The sequence below is a fragment of the Nanorana parkeri genome, unplaced genomic scaffold (assembly GCF_000935625.1).
Source record: "Nanorana parkeri isolate BGI_ZX_2015 unplaced genomic scaffold, ASM93562v1 scaffold1720, whole genome shotgun sequence".
NCBI lineage: Eukaryota > Metazoa > Chordata > Amphibia > Anura > Dicroglossidae > Nanorana > Nanorana parkeri.
In genome coordinates, this window is record NW_017307988.1 from 44,263 (window position 1) to 65,380 (window position 21,118).

General features: G+C 42.2%; 1 protein-coding gene across 1 annotated transcript in view; it reads right to left on the minus strand.

The window, feature by feature from the left end:
* IGDCC3 (immunoglobulin superfamily DCC subclass member 3) overlaps nt 1-21,118 on the minus strand; it is a 107,577-nt gene that overhangs the window by 1,508 nt on the left and 84,951 nt on the right. The window contains exons 8-13 of the mRNA XM_018571268.1: nt 16,016-16,263; nt 13,189-13,353; nt 9,323-9,511; nt 7,321-7,425; nt 5,820-5,958; nt 1,924-2,122 (exon numbers count right to left, since the gene is read on the minus strand). Of these exons, the coding sequence (XP_018426770.1) occupies nt 1,924-2,122; nt 5,820-5,958; nt 7,321-7,425; nt 9,323-9,511; nt 13,189-13,353; nt 16,016-16,263 (1,045 nt within the window). The remainder of the gene's footprint in view (nt 1-1,923; nt 2,123-5,819; nt 5,959-7,320; nt 7,426-9,322; nt 9,512-13,188; nt 13,354-16,015; nt 16,264-21,118) is intronic.

Here is a 21,118-nt window from a genome sequence, read left to right on the forward strand (position 1 = left end):
GCAGAACATGCACCGCCGGCTCAACCTCCTGTTACAGCTGACGGCTGTCTCTGCCCCCATACTGCTCTCCATCCTGATTTGTCACAGAGACCGAGTGGGGTGGTGCATCAGGATAGCCCGGCCTCCTGTGACACGCTGAACACTCACATCGCTCTCCTCCGCCGCACCGCTCGGCCTCCTCTGACAGTTTCTCTCCTCCCCGCTGGATGCTGCGCTGTGTCACAGGGGACTCAGAGCAGTGCACACCGGGGAGGAGAGAAAGCAGGCATGCACCACAATTAAGATGGTACTTTCAGCATTTTGCCAAAAGTACAATTTTCAGTCGATATGTTTCGGCGGCCGAAATTTCCGTGCATCCCTACAATTTATGTGTTGTGAACTTAGGTTCTCAATATATTATTATAATTTTACCAGCGACAATCTATAAGGTTGAAAACATCTAAACGATCTCTAACCCATGTTTGGTTCAAGTTGCACAGATATGTGAGAATAGTTTTTGTTCGAGCTTGTGGTGCACTGTGAGCTGTTACCGAGTATGGCAGGCCACCTTATAGTAAAGCGCAATTTAACTTTTAGTTTAAATTAGCAAAAGTAAATACAGTCCAGGTGCATTAAAGCAAAAAGGTATGCAAAGTTATACAGTTCAGCTTCTTTAGAAAGCCACAGCCTGAGTAGAAAAGCATGTTCCTTGCCAGCATAGTGCAGAAAAGTACCCTACTTCTCTGTGACGAAGCAGTGGTCACTCTACAGAAGCCCGACACATCTCCTTTTGAGTCAGACCTTTAGTTATGCAATCGGCAAAGCTCATGCTCCCTGCTGATTTTAGAGCTTTAGCTCTGACTCAGCAAGGGGCGCACTGGACCTCTGCAAAGAGACCACTGCTTCCACACAGACAGACAGGGGGCTTCTCTACTACATAGCAGCATCAGACAGACATTTTTTACTCATGCTGTGGCTGTGCAGTTCAAGCGAGGGGCGGTTTGGATCACGCGGACCCGCATGAATGGTCCCCATAGCAATATATGGGATTGTTTATGTCAGTGGATCCATGCAGCTGAACTGCCCTGGGGTCTTAAACTGGAAGTTCAGTTGGGCTTTAATATCATTAACACAATATCTGGATAGTGTTCCAGAATATGTTTTATATATATGTGACCGCGCTTCCCTCTGCACACCTAACAAAATGCTTTTCACTCACCTCATAGTTCTAGCCGACCTGTGACAATGAGACTGTCACAGGTCGGCTCAGTAGATCGGGAGGTGAGCGAACCCATGCCGGTGTTCGCTCACTTCTCGATCCTGTCACGACTCTCTGCCGTGACAGGAGAGGGGATGGATTCCCCCCTCCCCGCTCCGATCTGCCAGCGCTGACTGGCGGAACGGACCTCTAGATAGGCAGAGCCAGCTGTCACTCACGCAGCTGAGCGGATCTTGACATTGATGTCGGGATCCGCTCCGGCTGCGGCATCTCAGTATACCGCGAGCTGTAGCTCGCTGTATACTGAGCTTAGGGTGGCGGGAGAACACTAGTTTGTGTCCTCCCGTTACCCTAAGGAGAACTATGGGGAAAACCCCTGACCCCATAGTTCTCCTTTAATTTGGACCTGGTGGTGCTGAGGGGATTGGATTCTGAATTTTCAGTTGTTGGTTGGTATGAAATGCTCAACAAACAGCAAAAACAAATACTCAAACAAAAAGCGGCCACAGAGATGCACATGAAATACAACAAAATAAACAATTAAACGCTATAAATAACTGGGAAGAATGTAACATGAAGCATAGGAGGATAAGGAAACTACAGGACAGGAGAAGCAAAATGTTTACCAGTTTGCTGACATTTTCCAACAACATAGCTGCCAATAGATTACAGTATGTCTATTAATAGCAATATCTTATCTTCAGCTGCATAAAAATGTGTCTTACCCCATTTCGATGAGAAGGTGAATGGTGAAATAAATGCTCCATCTCACTGAGTTCACCAACTTTGCCCTTGGTTTCTGGAATTTCACCATCATTCAAGCTATCACCATTGTGACCTGCTCGATCTGAAAGTCTGACATTGATACCCCCAGGTCCTTGAGGAGCTGAGATGGGGTCCTGTGCAGCTTTACACTTCATGAGCCTTTGAAGAACAAGAAAAACATTTAGTAGACCATATCATATCCTTGTTTTGTCCTGTCTTAGTTTCACAGTGTGCAAGGATCATCCAGAACAACACCAACAAATAAAGCATATTTTAATTAAAGTATTAAATATTTTGTACCGTATTAGCCAGGATTTAATACACAGGTTAAAAAAAGGCAAAAACAATAAAAAAGTCCTGCAAAAAATAAATTGGTAGTTATTTTTTACAAGTAAGCTACGTTAATATTTATTAAACAAACAGCGTTATTGATTTTTATAAATATTTTTTATTAAACTAAGGTTTTCATCTACAAATAGATGATGATCTGATCCACAATGCCATGTAGATACTCAAGGTAGAGTCTCTACAAACAGCAGCCTAACAAACATCCCTGTAATCAACAATGAAACCTCTCATTTAAATAACCAAGAACATATAAGCAAAGGGAGATTAAAACATCAGTTTTCTCTCAGGCCTTCCCCCAGGCCAGATTTATCAATTATAATAAATATGTTTTTTTAATTTTTATATATTTCTACCACTAAATTGCAGTAAGCAGTATAAGCAAAGTATTTATATAGAACTAGCAACAGAAAATGCAAATTTACAACACATGTATATACATTTTTTTAAATTGTTATCAGAAAGAAATGCTTAATTACATAGTTACATAGTATTTGAGGTTGAAAAAAGACACAGGTCCATTAAGTCTAACCTGTAGAGTGTATACATGTGAATCTACATGTGTATGAGTGTGGATGAGTCCATGTGCCATCTTCTTCCTAAGTGTACCTGTACCCCTGTATGTTGCGGTCTCTGAGGAAATCGTCCAAATGCTTTTTGAACGATTCAACACTCTTAGCTGAGATCACTCCTTGCGGCAACGAGTTCCATACCCTGACCGCTCTTACTGTGAAGAAGCCCGTACGCCCCTTGTGCTTTGAAAACTATAGTTAATCACCCTCAATCCAATATTATCTCAAGCAATATTATCTCAAACTTTAGTTGCTTAGAGAGAGTAGTGACTGTCAGTCACCGCTCCCCGCAGGGATTCCCCCTCCACTCTTCGATCCTCCAGCGCTGACTGGAGGAACGGACAGGGAGGGGGCGGGCACAGCTGGTTCTGTTTCTAGATAGGCAAAGCCCACTGTCAATCAGCCAGCTGGGTGGATCTCGACAGTAATGTCGGGATCTGTCCCGGCTACGGCACTCTCAGTATATGGCGGGCAATAGCTCGCTATATGCTGAGCTTTGGGTCACAGGAGGACCCTAAAAAGAACTATGGGATAAAAAGGATACCCCATAGTTCTCTTTTAATGCTGAAGAAATGCTTATAAAATGTACAGTAACAAACTGCTTCTCAAGAAAGATCTATTTTAGGGAACCTAAACAGAAACTTTACACAAGCGTGAAGCACCAGTGCTTGACATTAAATGATAATCACTTTGATTCTCCAGTGGGAATTCACTTTGCAAACCAGGCCACAGCAAAATGTTAAAGTACTCATATTCAAATTTACAAATGAATGAGAGAGGAAGCTTATAAACATTTTCAGTATACTAAAACCTTGGGGACTGGAGTTATGACACCATAGATTAGGTAAACTCATATATCTGGTTCCTCTAGATTTGTAACTTAATATAATGGCATTTCAGCTGTGTTAATCTCATTTACATTGTATTTATATAAATGTAAATGTTTTGTGTTCTTCCACCTCAGCTTTAATGTGGAAGATTTCATATTCATATTTTTAAGGTGTCACTTTGACAATACTTATGGCCTTTTCTGCCTGCATACTATTCTTTTTTGGGGGGATAGCAACTCTTTAATTGTGTTACATTTGTATAATTTCTTAACCTTAAATTTAAAGCGGAGCTTTACCCATATCTTCAAAATAACAACAAGCACACATTTAGAAATGTTTAGTAATGACAATCTACAAACACATACTTCTAGATAATTGCCGGCTTTGTATTCTTTGTATACCTTATTTCTCTTTTCTTCCCCATTCTTCTGACAGTGGCCATATTTAGTAAGGGCAGATTACTAGCTCTCCTATTACTTCCTGGATTTCTGGCACATGTGACTAGGACATGTGACCATGCACATCATCTCAGAGGAGGAAAAAGCATTTCCCTGAGATCTCATGAGATTACTGATGAGATTTCCCAGCAATGCTCTGCTGATGACAAGGTAATCCCAGTGTGCATTGCATTGGCAAACTCAAGTCATTTGCACTTGTAAGTATATAAAAATCCCAGCATTTTACACCTGACATGCCCTTGTTATTAATCATCATACATAGAGGGATGCATTGGTAGAATTATATTTTTGAGTGTAAAGGTCCGCTTTCACAATAACAAAGAACACTGAATGATATCTCATATAAGAATGCTATATAATACAATATACTTAAACTGAGCATAGAGCAATGCTAAAAGTGGATTTAGGCCCACACTTTTTCTGCAGGATATTTTTTATGGGATACACATGCAGTATTCATGGGTGTCACTTGGTATTTCATTTCAAAGCTCTTAAAATGACTATTGTGGATTCAAATACATATTTGAGAGAGCCCCTTTACTACTGTACAGCCCTACATTTTCCTTACCTTCATTAACTTTCTCTGCTGTCCCATTATGATGAGAACATATGGTGGAACATATGTGCTTTTTCATTTTCCCAAAGAAGCTGGACTGACCCTCCAGAGACACATGGCACATGCTCCACTATATAAAGCCAATACTATCTCATTTATAAAGTTGTATATTGCATGCAACTGCTCCTGGTTCTTTTCTATTGCAAAAATCTACAGTTTAGTGTTATAACTGATCCTGCCAACCACCAGATTTCAAGAGTACATGTTCCATCAACTAACACAATGCAAATGGCCTATTTGCTAATAAAAAGTAATAATAAAATATTTTCCATAAGGGAGCATTTTGTTGGCTGTTTATGACTATCATCTGGTGGAAAAGCACCTTAAAAGTGCCCCTGTCCTAGCTAAAATGACCATGGCAACATCCCCAAATTTGTGTTTAGGATACCACAGAAGCCCTGTAATCTGGAATGCCAATTACAAGGCCTAGGATCTAGGGCCAAGAACTAACTTGAGTTTTGAGAAACAGGGCCAACAGTGAGCCAATGCCAACAGCTCTGGACCGAGATAGCGCTCCTGAGCTAGCTTTTACAAGAACAGAGTCTGGAAAACGCCCAGCAGGCAACATAGTCTGAAGGTCACTTCTAGGCTATCGCCGCACAGCCAGTCCAGCGAGGTCCAGCCAATGTACTCCAAAAGCCAGGATAAAGACAACCATGCCAGAAAGCTGCAATAAAGAGATGAAGCTCCAGCAACGATGTAGAGAAAAGTCTTGATTGGAAAAAAAAATCTAAGAAAAAAAAGCTACTAACAAAAAATTGCCTTAACACAGCAGAGCTGTAAAAAGAGACCATCCATTCCCCCAGGCCCATTCTCACATCAGCAAAAACTAGGCATGCTGGTAGTGGGCTAGGTTATCAGTAGCTGGCCTACAGTTTGCCAGTGTCCAATCCTGTCGGTGGCAGTATAACCCAACGGTTTTAGATTTCATCAACGGACGAGAAGAAACTGAATTTGTAGTTTTTTGGTTTTGTCCATAGTACCATCTTTCACTGTTCATCACTATAATGATAAAAATTGTGTTTCTTCTCTTACCTCCCGCGGTATCCAAACATGAGAAACAAGATGCAAAAAATTATACAGGTGACACCAATATGGATTCCAATGATGATACCAGTGGCTGATGATTTTGCCTTCTGCTCATCAATCACGCAGTTACAGGATGGATTCAGAACTATGTAGAGAAACACAAGGCAGTGTGTCAGGACAATATTCAATGACACTAACACAGTATGGTGCACTATAGTATGGTGCACTATAGAATTCATTGGCAGTATCAACTAATTTCCCTGATGTGTTTACTTACAACATGAACAATAAGCCTTTTACAGGGCAAACGACATTCTGCGTGTAAGCACAAGTAACATTTAGAAGAGTGACAGGTGTTTATTCAGATCAGGGTCCGGTCAATGTAGAGGTACAAGTAGAGCCCCCTGAAGCATTGCAGCTCCTTGTATAATCTGCAGGGCTCTGTGTATCAAGCATTGTCAGACATCATTTATAAACACACTGTAACAAATGTGTTACAATGTATTTTGGTCACAGGACATGATTACCTACTAGCCTGAGTCTGCTGAGCCAAGCTCCCTGACACCTTTCTGGTGGATACTGGTGGTTGATGTGCTATGTATTACAGCAAAGAATATTAGTTTACACAGCCCATTGCAATACACTGTTGCAGCAAAGTAAACCAGGGGAGAGAGCAGGGAGAGACAGACAGGAGAGAGAGGAAAGACAGCCAGGAAAGAGAGAGAGGAGAGACAGCCAGAGGGGAAAGCAAGGAGAGACAGCCAGGAGAGCAAACAGAGACAGCCAAGAGAGAAAATGAGGAATGACAGCAAGGAGAGAGAGAGGAGAGACAGCCAGGAGGATGAGCAAGGAGAGACAGCCAGGAGAGAAAACGAGGAATGACAGCAAGGAGAGAGAGGAGAGACAGCCAGGAGGATGAGCAAGGAGAGACAACCAGGAGAGAGAGCAAGGAGAGACAGCCCGGAGAGCGAAGAGATACAGCCAGGAGAGAGAGAGCGAAGGAGTTTTTTTTTTCCGTTGGTAGATCTCATGTAGCTTGTCATTTGGAAAGTAGATCTTAACACAAAAATTGTGGGCGACCCTGTGTTAGATGATGTCTGTTATTTTAAGAGGCTTTTATGACTCGGGTGGCTACAATGTTAGTTTTCACTCACAGCACAAGAAGCGAGTGGGTAAGAAAGGGAAGCCAAGGCTGAGTCTTAAGTAGACATTCCTTTAAATGAATGATACATTTTGAAAGAAAGAAATTCCAGGAGCAATGTCTGTATCTCCTGTGTTCGATCCAGACATCCAACTCTAACTACGGGCTCTTGAGACTTAAAGATCTACAACAAGTTCTGTCTGAGATCACACCTTATGAAGCTGAGAAGAGCAGTCAAGGTTTTGGATAAGTAGACACAGACAATTGGCCTTCCAGGATGTTTACTATTGGCTTAGAAATCTTATCTATGCTGCTAGTTCTCCAGGAGAGAGATGAGGAAAGGTAAAAGGTATTGTAAACATTTACCTGCTCGAGCAGATGCCTCTTTCAAGGATACAAAACGAACTGTGGAGTTTCCATCTCCATGGTGATTATACGCCAGTAACTTCACCTCATACACCACTAGGGGGTCTAGACACAAAACATGACACAAGAGTTCAATTCTGGGCAAGAGGACCAGAAATATCATCATAATCATCATCATCATCAGAGGGAAGTCAGAATTGATAATCTGCATACTTCTTCTGTGTCAGTGACTGAAAAACTATTGAAGGCATTGGATTAACATGACATCCAGGCAACTATTATTTTCAGAAATCAAGTCAGTTGGGATTGTCATGAATCATCTCATTTATATGTGTTTTGGATTTGCAAACATGGTATATTTAACAAATTATTATTTACAAATTATTATTTACAAATAATGACAAACGTGCAAGGTCCTAAAACAAGCAAAGTCCTACATTTTAATAATTAGGAAACAAGGTGTCGGGAGAAAGTAAAAATTGGTCACATGGCTTTGACAGATCAGGGCATAGAACACTCCTAAGGACAACACAGCATCAACACCACGTTCTGCATGTTATGAATAAGTGTAAAACGTAGGCACAGTTTGGATTGTTCTGAAGACAGCAGTATCTGCTCTTCAATACAAATCAGCACCTAAGAGTAACTATATCAATTATTTTAAGTTTCCCCTTGCAGTAGGGCTGCTCCTGTACTGCAAGGGGTAACTTTGTTTATGCCCAGTGGACAGGAAAAAGCAGTTTTACTTACCTGATCCCCACTCCCCCAGAAGTCAGTGCTCTTCTCTTCTTCCCCTCCGCTCCGGCTGTGGGCTGTCCCTTGACGTACTCATGTGCAATGCAAGTCTATGGAGCCTGAATTGTACCGGATAATGTTAGCAGTCCTTAGACCACTGTAGCGGAGGGGAGAAGAAGCTGCAGGGACCGGTTTAGCATCCCAAAGGGAGCAGGGATCAGGTAAGTAAAACAGCATTTTCATGTCCCCAAGGCATAAACCAGCATTTAACCCTTGCAGTGTGGGGGACGCCCCTATGCAATGGATAACTTTTTATTGCCCTGGAGTTGAGCTTTAAATTCTATTGTGTTTCATAGTTTAGGTAGCATTTGATAAAAACAGCAAAGTGTTATATCAGACTCAGTAAAGACTTTGATTATGCCAGGTATTTTTTCCAAACATACGTTATGTACCTCTTAAGGGTAACAGGTTTTACTATGAAATAACAAGTCCATAGCACCTTGAGTAATAATAGGTTTACATGGCATTTAACCATACCACGTGTATTCACTAATCCAATTCAAGATTTATTGATGACACGCAGAATCATACTTTGTCCTGACACTCATCTTGTGTCTTTCTGCTCAGGTCTGTTAGAGTTTACTAAATTAATATTACTTTTATCTTCCGCATTATGTGTTGTATTTCCTCTACATACACACATTCTACTTGTATTGAGAGAACTGTGCAATGATAAATGACAGCTTTAAATGCCACTGTATGACACAGCAAGATAAAATCATGCAGTCATTTTGCCAACCTGGCATTTAATCTAATGTTACTGCTGTAAATGTCAATGTCATTTTAGCAAAATTAGGAGAATGAACAGCAGCGGTGAAGGTTGTAAACAGATAACACTAGGTTTATGTCTACGTTTCATAAATAAAGGTGCCTCCATGCCAAAAATTGGACATTCAGCACACAAGCAAACCACCGGATCACAGAAGGACAATAAAATCAGTCATATAATGACCCTATACACTGAGAGAGGCAATATGATAAATCATGTGATATTCCCATGAACATTATACACCCATAGTTGGCATTATTACCGGCAGATTAATCAAAGCCGATAGTCTGCCTGATTAGACTTATAGGACACAGAGGTGTTGTACAAGACTCCTGTCTGCACTCTCTGTACAAACCATAATATATATGAGAGCACTGGGACCAGAGAGAACATCATTGAGCATGACTGAGCATGTAGGACACACTATGTAGTGCTTACCCAGTCTGCAGATGTTGTACGCTGTAACGTTGCTGGGCAGAAGCATAGGCCCTGTGTAGTTTGGCATGAGCACCTTGCGGTAATACAGTTTGAAGCCCTCATTCTGACCCAGTTTGATTGATGGCTCCCAGGCTGCCTGGATAGCTGTGCTATTCAGAACCTTGATGTAGAGTGATGGCACAGCGGGCACTGCAAGGAAAACAGACAGAACTGTAAACAATGTGGCATTATGTAGACATTGTGCTAAAATGATTGAATCTATAATAGATGTCTAGATAGATGCTTGCCAGATTTTGCCATCCGATGGGTCTATTTTCCAAGAACCCATGGGATAGGGCACACAAAAAGAATTAGTCTGGAGATGGTTGCAGGAATTTAAATAGTATTTCCAGTATTTCTATAGCACCAAAATACTGCACAGAAACTGCATATTTATTTATTGTTGGTATTTACAATTTACATAATGTACATTTACATCAGTCCTTCCTCAAGGAGCTTACAATCTAAGGTCCCTATCTCACATGCATATATGTGTGCATGGCCAAGTACACACCTATGTCCGCAGAAATGCATGTAGACATCCACATTGAAGAGCTACCCTGGTTAATACAATGGTGCCCGGGATTACATGGTTAATTAATTGGGCGTAAACTGCCTATTTAAACCTGAGCGGTTGTCAGCTTCTCCTTCTTGTGACCTGACCCTTGCACTTTTCCTGTGCTTTGAACTGGCTTGTTTTGACCCTGTGATATCTTGATCCCCTGGCTTCTGGCTCCGGCTTAGTTTCCTGACTAAACTTTGTGGTTGCTGTTTTGTACCGTCTATCCCCGGCTGTGCTTGACCTTGGTTTGCTTCATGACATGGCTCCAGGCTTACTCCCTGAGTTGCCCAGCTGTGTTTGACTTTCAGCTTGCCTCTGATCCTGCTGCATCTGAGCCAGCTACAGGCACTCATGCATCTCCAAGCTCCTGCTTACCCTGTCTCCAGGGATTGCAGGGATGCATCACTCGGCCTCCATCAGGTACGTGACACAGGGCCAATTTAGACAAGAGCCAATTAACCTACCAGCATGTCTTTGCAGCGTGTGAGGAAACTAGAGGAAACCCACATAAGCACAGGTAGAACATGCAAATGCCATGTAGATAGTGTTCTGACCAGGATGTTCCTACCACACACATAGTGACTAACTAAGCATGTGTTATATTCACGGGGTTATCACAGTTAAATGATGTATATGTCCAGATTGTTTCAAGTCTACGATCCAGGCAGCTCTAAATATATTAATGAAAGTGTGAGGAGCTCATAGAGGTTGCTCATTGCACATAGAAGCTATTATACAGAAACAATCCTTAATGCACACGATACAGCTGATTGGTGCTGAAAGGTTACATGTAGCTCAATGTCTTACGTCTACATACGGTATACTAATGTAAAGAAGACATCATTGATCCATCCTACACTTAGTCTCCAGCACCAGGGCACACATGGAGGCAGGCTGGGAGCTGTCCACGATCTAACACATTAACTCAAAGGAAGAAGCCGCACACTACAGCAGGAACATGCGGTCAGGGGAGGCAGGTGAGGCAGAGCTTCACCTAGTATTATGGAGGTAAAAGCTGTCAGCTTCAAATCTGAAGCTGACAACTTTTTCTCCATTAAGTTTGGCTTTTAGCAGGCTACACAGCAGGGAAATCCATAAGGCTAAGAACTGTCAGTACACCCCACCTAGAAGCCGTCTGGTGTAACGCATTTCTCTACAACTAAGCTCTAAATGGGGGAAATGCGTTAGAGTAGGCAGCTTCTAAGTAGGGAGTCTAGTGTACTGGCAGTTCTTAGTCTTATGGATTAAAAAACTGTTGTTGCTGGTGGACTGTAGTGTGCAGCTTCTTCCTTTGAGTCTTACTCCTACGTGTCATGTCATTAAGAAAGAGGAGAGTGAAATTTGTTGATGACATTTCTCATTAAAAATAAGTGACAGAAACTACACATTTCAAACCAGTTTGTTCTCAGGTTTGCCTGTGAAGAGTGAATTGCTTTCTCAATTTTCCGCGATATTCATTTGTAACTAAATGTGAATTGCAAACATTATGTAATCTTGGGAAACAATTTTTTTAAGTGCTAGATTACATTATAGGACTCAATAATTAATTTTATGCAAATAAAAGAAATGTTCTGCAAAATCTGCAACATATATGTATTTCTATATTCATATGTATGATAGACTATGCAGAATAGGTACTTAATATGTATGATTATCATTATTATTAATCCATTCTAATCCATACTGTTATAATCCTTCTGTTTATTAAAGTGGACCTAGATATTTTTTCCATGAACAATGCAGACATTCTAGGTAATGTTTAAAGTAATATTGAAGTCAAGAGGTTTTTAGACTATTTCAAATGCTGATTAAATCACTTACAATGATGCAGCTTCTTGATGTTTTAGGCCTCCTTCACAACCGGATGCAGTGCATTCCGGACCGATTCTGGCCAGAACACACAGCCATGCATCTAATTACTGAACTCTGGCCATTTGCAGAGCAATTAACTAAACTGCTGTCAAACAAAAAAAACATGGGAAGTCGGGGACTGCCATGGGGGCAAGTACCAATACCTACTTTAAAGGAGTATTGGGAGAGTAAAATATATTCTTCCCAATACTTAAAGCCAGCAAGTGACACTGCAGCTGTCACACACCAGTTTTATAGAGCAAGAGCTCAGTGATCACAAACCGCTGATTGCTCAGCTCACAGCTTTTCCATGTCAGTCACTGCTCCCTGCAGGGATTCCCCCCTCCCCTCTCTGTTCCTCCAGTGCTCATTGGAGGGACAGAGAGGGGAGGGGGTGGGCACAGCTTACTCTGGCTCTAGAGAGGCAGAGCCAACTGTCAGTCAGGTAGCGGGGTGGGTCCCGACAACATTGTCAGCTACAGCCACTATATGCTGACTCTTTGCTGTCAACATATAGTGGGCTGTATGCCCGCTATATGCTGACTTTGGGTCACAAGAGGACGTTAGTAAAGGTCCTCCTGTGACCCAAAAGAGAACTTAGGGCAAAAAAGGTTTTGCTATAGTTCTCTTTTAATTTCATCCTACAAAGATTTGTCAGCTCTCCCTAACAGCACACACTGATAATATGGCTGCTGTGAGCCCACCCTTTATAGAAAGGAGGCTGGGTTGGCTTTTCATTCAAATTGCTGGCTCTTGTGATTCAGCTGACCAGGAGCAAATGCTATGTACTGCTTTATAGGTTTTTCCTTATTTCTAGTGGCAACTTTTTGCAAGCTTTGCAAATCCCAGGGATTTGCTATGAACCTGAACCTCATCCCTAGACAGGACATGCTGTGTAAACTAACATAAGCGTGACTACCCCATAAATTCCTATTCCTACCCACTCTTTTTTAACAGCAACCTCAAGCAGTGGGCCCAGAAGATCTGCCATCGTATGTGATGTTCTTTTAAATGGTAAGCGGTATAGCCTTCTTTTCATTTGATTGGCTATGTGTCCTGATGGTCAGGAGCAGGATGCACAACAAGACACAGTAATGAAAAGACTGCTCTAGACTGCAATTGAAGAGACTATTCAAAGAGACAGCAGTTATTCAGCCCCTGGTGTATTAGGTCTGGATGGATGGTGCATTTTATAGCAGTACAGTAGGTAAAAGCAGAGAGGAGAAGGAATGGCAGTAGGGGGTCCAGGGACAAGTGTCCCTCAGGGAACTCTGCCCAAACCTGACATACCTAGCTGGAAATCTGGTTCTAGAATGGGTCCATTATATGCACTGCCACTCTATTAAGTTAGGATTTACTTCAGTGTTTTACTGAATTTGTTTAATGATGTCACATGCAGAGCTGTATTCCATACCTTCTCCCACCGTGCTCTGCACCACAGCGGCGGATGCCTTGCTTGCGCCTCTTGAAGTATATGCTTTAATATAGAAGCTGTAGGTTGTTGATGGCTCCAGGTCTGTCACAATCTGCTGAAAGGTGTCTTTGCTTACAGCCTCTTGATATTCCATTTGAACAGGATCTAGAAAAAAACACAAAAATCATAATGCGTGTCAGATACAAATTGCTAAAGAGGTCAATGATAATGTTTTCTAGCATTTACTACTGTAATTAGAATTAAAAAGATATTCGGCAGCATCAAATTCTTTGGATTTGTAACCTTTTGCGTGGAGTGGGCCAAGGCTTCTTTACCCATTGGGTCTTCATCGATGCCTGTGACCCAAGCCGGGAGGTGTCCTCCATTACTTAGGCAGTTAGGGCTCTGCATTAAAGTGTATGTGATCCCTAAAAAACACAGCTGTGGACTACTTTGCATTATTAAACCCATTGTAATCCCTAAAATATGGCTAAGACCTATAATAAGCAGCAAATACCTGATGATTATCCTGCCAGTCCTCTTCTGAAAAAACCCTTTCTGGTTTGCAACTGACCACACCAGACAGATCAGTTCTACCATGCTCAGCCTGCATCCTTTCATCCTATTTTGCAGCTACAGGACGCCATGCCAACACCCCCCTCAGGCATGCTGCCACGTCCCCCAGCCCAAGGAGTCTCAAGAGATGCCAATCGTCCCTGCATCTCCACCTACAGCCTGAGGAGGCTTCACAGGTCTTCATGGAGAAAAAGGATTGAAATGAATGTTCACACCATTTTTTTAAACTAAGATTCATATCTCTTTTAGAAAATCAGCCTCCTGAATGATTCAGGTACACCCAGTGCCCACTTTGTAATTGCTAATTTTACTAAATTAACGTAGTAACTAGAGGCTGCAGCCTAACCGTGGAAACAATTTAATTGGTTCGTGAGAATCGCAGTAAAATCACACCGTGTACCATGTATATTAAGTAATTCTGTATGACTAAGAAGATTAGATTGCACTGTAGCTACCATGTGTGCAATAATCCAGATAACCCACATGTTTTTCTCTGTAGATGTCTGACATAACAGGAAAGGCCAGTTATGGAATTGGTCTGTATTGATTTTGAGATCACTGTACTGGTATCTAGTTGCAAAGAACCTTGACCAGCATAAAACAGGTTAAATTCATCCCATATTTTTAGGGGAGATAGTTGATGCAAATTGCCCAAATTTTTGCGATTAATGACCTTGTGTACACAGCCGGGAAAATGATTGCAGATCTCTAGAACAAACACTTAGGCTCAGTTCACACAGACCTCAGTGCAAAAAATATGCAGCCTTTGTGTGACTTTGGGCAGCATTCTGGCAGGTTTGCAAGGTTCTGTCAGATGGAGATAGTGATGACAGTCAAGGGGCTTGTACATTTGGTGAATGACAGATGTGGCAGACAACTCTAGAGACAGCGCAAGGCAAAGCAAATGCTTTGCTCAACATACCCCTTGCCCCTAGAGCCATGGGGACACTTAGCAGATGTAAGGATTTCGAACCAAGTACTCCCTTTTCATGAAACCTAAAACGTACTGGATTACAAACTGCAATGGCCACTGTAATTTATGAACCATCATATTGGCAGAAAGTATAATATTCCAGACTTAAATTCAAAGTGACACTAAACTCAGGAGTTAAATCCTAAAAAATCCATTCAAGTACCCTATTAACAAAAATGTATCTTATTTGTTTATATCTTATATCTTATCACTCAGTTGCAGATCCTCAAATCATCTCTGAATTGGTACCTTCCTTCTGGAGGGTGGCTACTTTTGTTCTGCATGGTCCCTGTATGTGTTGTAAAGTAGCCACAGATCCAAGCTCGCTCCCGTGATGGACAACAATCTCAATACAAACTAGTGAACTAAACGTGAGATTGTAGTCAGAGGCGTCCCAAGGCATGGCGTCAACCGGAGCGGCCACCAGGTGACACCCTACCATGACGTCACATGCTGTTACCCAGAGCCTTAGCTGGCTCCTTTCGCAAGCTCCTGAGACAAGAACAAAAAATGGTGCGCCCCCCCTCCCTGACTATGTGTCTGACTATGTGTGCTGTTCATTTATTTACAGAATCTATTATTACTTTATACTGAGCTCGTGATCCTTCCCATTCAACAGTTCCCTATGCAGAGTGGCAATGCTACTGCAGGCAATCTCCAGTCTTCTGCGTTGCCACTCAATCTGCACATGCTCCAAGTTTAACGTTAGAAAGCCGCGAGCTTCCTCTATTCTTCCCAGCTATCCTCCCCAGTGCTTGTAATCCCCTGCACTGTAAATCATAGACTGGGAGATGGAGGGGAAGCACTAGGAGCCAATCTAATATGCTGCATGCATGTGTGCTAGCAAGGAAGATTTTGACATGAGGAGGGAGTGGAGTGATGTCAACAGTCTTTTGTTGCTCCTTCACTGTTCACTCATGGCAAGTGGGAGGGAAGTGACTTAACTTCATTACCTATGAGAAAGGTCAGGCCATCATCTTTACTGTACAGTCTGGCAGGGTTGTGTCTCAAAACTAGATGGACAGAGATACAAATCCCTTGACAGGTAAAACAGCCTCCATCTATGTACTGTATTATAGCTATGTATGTAGGTTTTGACCTGAAGCTTCATTATTGGCAGAAACAAGAACAAAATCTGTCCCTTTCCCCTGCTCTTTTCATTCACAGCAGTTTGACAATAAATCATTGGAGTACCTTAATCTATAACCCCAACAAAATTGGACTGCCCTCTCATAACACCCTTTAGGTCTGCTTAGCTCATCATACGGAAGTACGTACCTTCAGTTTTGCGGATGTGCACTACATATCCAATAATTTCCTGTGTGTTCTCTAGAGGCTCAATCCAGGATACCTGGATAGAGGTGGATGATATTGTGGTGGCAGTGACATCTTGAGGTGCCCCAGGCAGTCCTTCTGCCCATATTACAGAAAGCCGAGCACTGGCTTGACTGGAACCTGCGCTGTTCTGAGCAATGCACTGGTAAATAGCCTCATCCTCCTGGCTGATCCCGGAGATAGTTAAAGAGCTACAAGTGCAAGAAAATTAACATAGAATCATGAACTGAACTTCCGCACATAAAAACCTTTATAAAGTCTTTATATAAGCAAATGGGCCTTCTGAAAACAATCAGTAGGGTTTAATAAGTGTATTCCTTTGCCCTATCAAAATTAACTTTGGAAAAATGTCATGGCTTAGTGATTGCTCTTTAATTTTACTGTATAGCTTCTCTAAATAGTATATTAGGTTGAATAAGTCTAAAAAAAGGAAGATGAACCACCAATATGCTCTCGTGACAGTGTGTTGCAGTTTAAATGTGTTACAAGTAAACAGCTTAATCTTGGCTTGAAATGCCAGTCTGAGCGAGCATCAGGCTAAGCAATCATTTACAAAGCAATTAAAATAGAGTCAAGCAGCTTTCTCAAATCCTTCTAATCACACACCAGAGCAAGAAAGAGCCATAAGTGTACCCATGGGTGGAAAAAAAATAAACTTGCCTCTTCATGTCTAAAGCCGGCATCTTCAGGTGCCAGCACGTCTCTTTCAGTTGCCAGTTGTAGGGCAGGAGTAACCAAACCTCAGCACTCCAGCTGTGGAAAAGCTACAAATCCCAACATGCATCTGCCTCTGGAAGTCATACCTGTGGTTGTCAACGTCTTGTAGTTCCACAACAGCGGAAGGGCCGAAGCTTAGATAACCCTGCTTTAGGGCATACTGGGAGCATCACATATCAAAGAGCTGTGATATGCAAACTACAACCAGCTCCCCTGGTAGTAAGTTCTTGCCAGACCGTTCACACTTCCTGCACCTTAATACTGGTTTGTGAAGCCACACGTCAAAGTATCGGGCAAATAAGAAGGTGCAGGAGGTGAAAGGGTATGTGCTAGAGCCTACGACCATCAGAGCGAATAACTTTTTACCTATCAGGTGTATCACACATATCACCACGGTACTTGCGGCATCAAGAGCACTCTACAGAGAATATGACATGACAGTTTCATAACGGTTTCTTTACCCGCAGATTTGCTTTAACAATGATACAGCAGACTTACAGAGGAACTTCACCCTTATCTTAACAATTACAACAAAGGCACCTTTAGAAATGTTTAATAATGACAATCTACAAACAGATACTTAGAGATAACTGCAGACTTTTTATTATTTGCATATATTTTGTTTCTTTTCCTCCCCATTCTTCTCACCATAGGCATTTTTGCTAAGGGCCGATTAATCCATCTGCCTTTACTTCTTGTAATTCTGGCACATGTCACATCTGACTATGCACAATATCTCAGGGGGAAAAAAATGCATTTCCTCCGAGATCTCATGAGATTTTGCAGTTTACAGATGAGATTTCCCAGGAAGGCACTGGTGATGTCGCCTTCCCAGGATGCATCTGTGAGGCCAGGGCTACATCACCAGTGCCCCATTCAACCAAGAAGTGGAAAACAGTAATTGTAAGTAAAAGCAAAAAAAAAAATGTTTAAACTAATGAATGTAAAATGATTTGATATCAGCAAGCGGAGATGTATGTTGATGTCATTTTAGTGAAAGCAGGTAGAGTTCCACTTTGAGAGGGTTTTGCCAGCTCCCGTAGACTACTTGACTGGCTCCTGCAGATATTTACTAAGCACTTGCAAATGCCTGGTGAAGCTGACTAAATGCCACAATATTCAGGCTGGCACATGCAAGACGAGATGATAAAAAAATGCCCAAGAGTACTTAGCCATAAAAAGTACATGTTATAGAAGCAAAAACTCCCTGTTTGTAATAGATTCAGAAACTTTATCCTCCTTCAGGACAATCATGATTGAGAGTATTTCTCTCCTGAATACAGTAGTGAAGTTTTTGATTCAAACAACCAGATCTATCAGTGAAACAGCTAGATAGATGCTGTATATAATGACCACAACTGCTGAATTGTCTAAGCAAGGGTTGCACTGTGTGAGGGCAGATGTCACATGTAAAATTAGGAATGGTCCAGAGGTTCACTGTCACCGAAGCCCTTCAATGACACGTGAAATTCCTAAACTAATAACGTAATGGTTTAACATACATAACAGAATGGGAATATAGAAGGGTTATAAAGAGGTCGTTATATCCCCCATCAGCAGCAATTTTCATTTGTATGACCTTGATGATAAATTAGCTGATGTTTTAATATGTCCTTTAGATGCATTAATCAGGAACTAGACATTGCACAGAAAGACACTGGACAACCCAACTGGAAAAAGCTGTTGTAGATGCATGATACAAGCACCCAGCAGAGGAGGTGGTATGTATTCACAAATCACCAGGCGGGGCAGAGTGATAGAGTGATTACAAATGACAGCTAGTTATCATATTATCAATTAATAATGTAATTTTATACAGAACATTAAGTTCCCTTTGTCTGTCTAGACACTACATCTGCTTGTTCTCTCCTTTGTGCTGGAATTACAATGATCTGTCTGGTTTTATCCTATGTATTAGGTAATGGTCTTGCTTGATTAATCTTGCAAATGTATGGTAGCCTCTCATTAATCTCGGTTAACCTTTTCCAAACCTGAGAGTTAAAAAAACGACAGACCCCCGAGTTCTTGGGTCACTGGGACGACAAGCAATGAAAACATGGCCGCTTTATACTGCTTTTGCTTTACCACTGTTGTCACTGGTAAACTTTACATGGGAGGCATTTGCTTTAACCTACTCCTTGCCGATGATGTGATCATCGTTAGCAAAGGGCTTTTAAAGTGATTCAGTCAAGGGGTTAAGCATCTAAAAGTTGAAGTCAGGGACCCTTCTGGCTCGAGGCCTCTTTCTATTGAAATGAAAGACTTTAATTAACATGGAGAGGGTGGGGGGTGGGGGGGGGGATCAATACAGCTCAGAGCCCTAGTTACGGGTTACCATGGTGATGTTTCCTGGATACTTGTACCCCGTCCCTATCGGCCAGGATTACAACCACCTCCCTGGCTGGGTGTGACCCCAGAAAGTGAAGCAGCTTAGACCATCAAGAGGCGAGATGACAACCCTGAGTGGGGTCATGCTGTTCAGTAATATTACCATCCCAGCGAGTGCAAGATTACTCATATTCCATAATAGCGGGAAAAGATTACGGCAGAGATAAACCTAAACTTATCAAATTCCTGGCAGTAATTGGGATTTGGAAAAGTGTTTCAAAAATAAGTAAGGTGGTGTACAGAGCTCTGATGAGGTGCAAAGGGCAACAGCACTCAGTTTTAATTCAGAAATCTTCTTATACATCAGGGGTAGGCAGCCTCTGCACTTCCGCTGTTGTGGAACTACAAGTCCAATGAGGCATTGCCAGACTCTGACAGCCACAGGCATGATTACCAGAGGCAGAGGCATTATGGGATTTGTAGTTTTCCAACAGCTGAAGTGCTGAGGTTGCCTACCCCTGTTATACATGTTCTACTACAATAAACTAATATTACCCTTCAGGTCTGGTAGGAATTTTAAGGGGGAACCCCAGCCTCCAAAAATGGGGGGGGGGGAAATGTGGGGTCCTAACTAGGTTGTGGGGGTCTGTGGGCAAGGGGGCTTATTTGCATCGGGGTACCCCTTTAAGTAAGGGGGCTCCCAGATGCCGCCCTCCCCTTGTGAATGAGTAAGGGGTACTTGCACCCGTACCCATTCACTAAAGGGTTAAATCAAATAGTTAGTAAAAAGTCCAGACTTTTAGGTAAAATCCTTTAATTGAAGAAAAAACAAAGACTCCATTTTTGACTATTCCTTTAATGAAAAAAAAAATTAAATAAATGGCTCCATCTATGTAATCCAGCGTCAATCAAGATGCACGACCCCCGCCGACCCGCTGAAATAAAAAAAGTCCCGCCGCACGACGACCACCCGAACCGGACGAAAACTCGCCGTGAGTGAGTTTCCGAATGCTATTCGGGTCTGTGAGCTGAGGTGTCATATGAAAAGCATTATGAAAAGCATTATGACACCTCGGCTCACAGACCCGAATAGCATTCGGAAACTCATGAATAGTATTCGGGAGTTCCCGAATGCTATGTAGTATTTGACGGCTGAGAATGTCACCTGTTGACATTCGGGCTGAAATGGTAGGGATTTTGGGGGGAACCTCACGCTTTTTTTGTTTTTGTTTTAACTTGGGGGAGAGTCCCTCCTAAAATTCCTACCAGACCCTTTGGGTCTGGTATGAATTGGGGGGAACCTCACACTTTTTTTTCATCTTCTGCAGACTGTAAAAAAAAAAAACCTTTTTTTTTCTGTCAGTTTGCTGCTAACGAAATTTCGTCCAATAAACAACATTTCGACCGGACTACCGCTAACGAATTTTGTCCGAATCCCGCAATGAAAACGAAATTTCGACCGGACTACCGACTAAATCAGGAATTCGGATTCGTTTGTATTCGTTTTAGCTGTAATTCGGAATTCGATTGCATCCGAATCTCCGAATCTCCGGTAATTTCGTCCGAAGTTCGATTCGGAGCGAAACGAATCGCACATGTCTACTACACAATACTAAGTCAAATAAATAGATGGTACAATGAGGCAAGCGTACCCGAATAGAAGTGAATGATGGGTTGGTTAGGCAAAAGACCAAAAATGTTGCCCCAGAAGACGCCACCATTTCGGGGTGATTTACCCTTTTCTCAAGAAGGTCCTACATGTGATTATCCATTGAGTGTAGTTATAATGACCACCAGTGCCCCTGAAGCCGGCCCCCCTGATGTGCCACCTCCGGTGATTCTGCAACATCACTTCCAGTTTCTGGAATTACATCGATTCTGCAGGACGTGGCGCATCTGGGGCCGGCCCTATGGGTACTGGCGGCCATTATAAACTCAAGCGATGTAGGTCCTCCTTGAGAAAGGGGTAAATCACCACAAAACATTGGGTCTTCTGTCTGA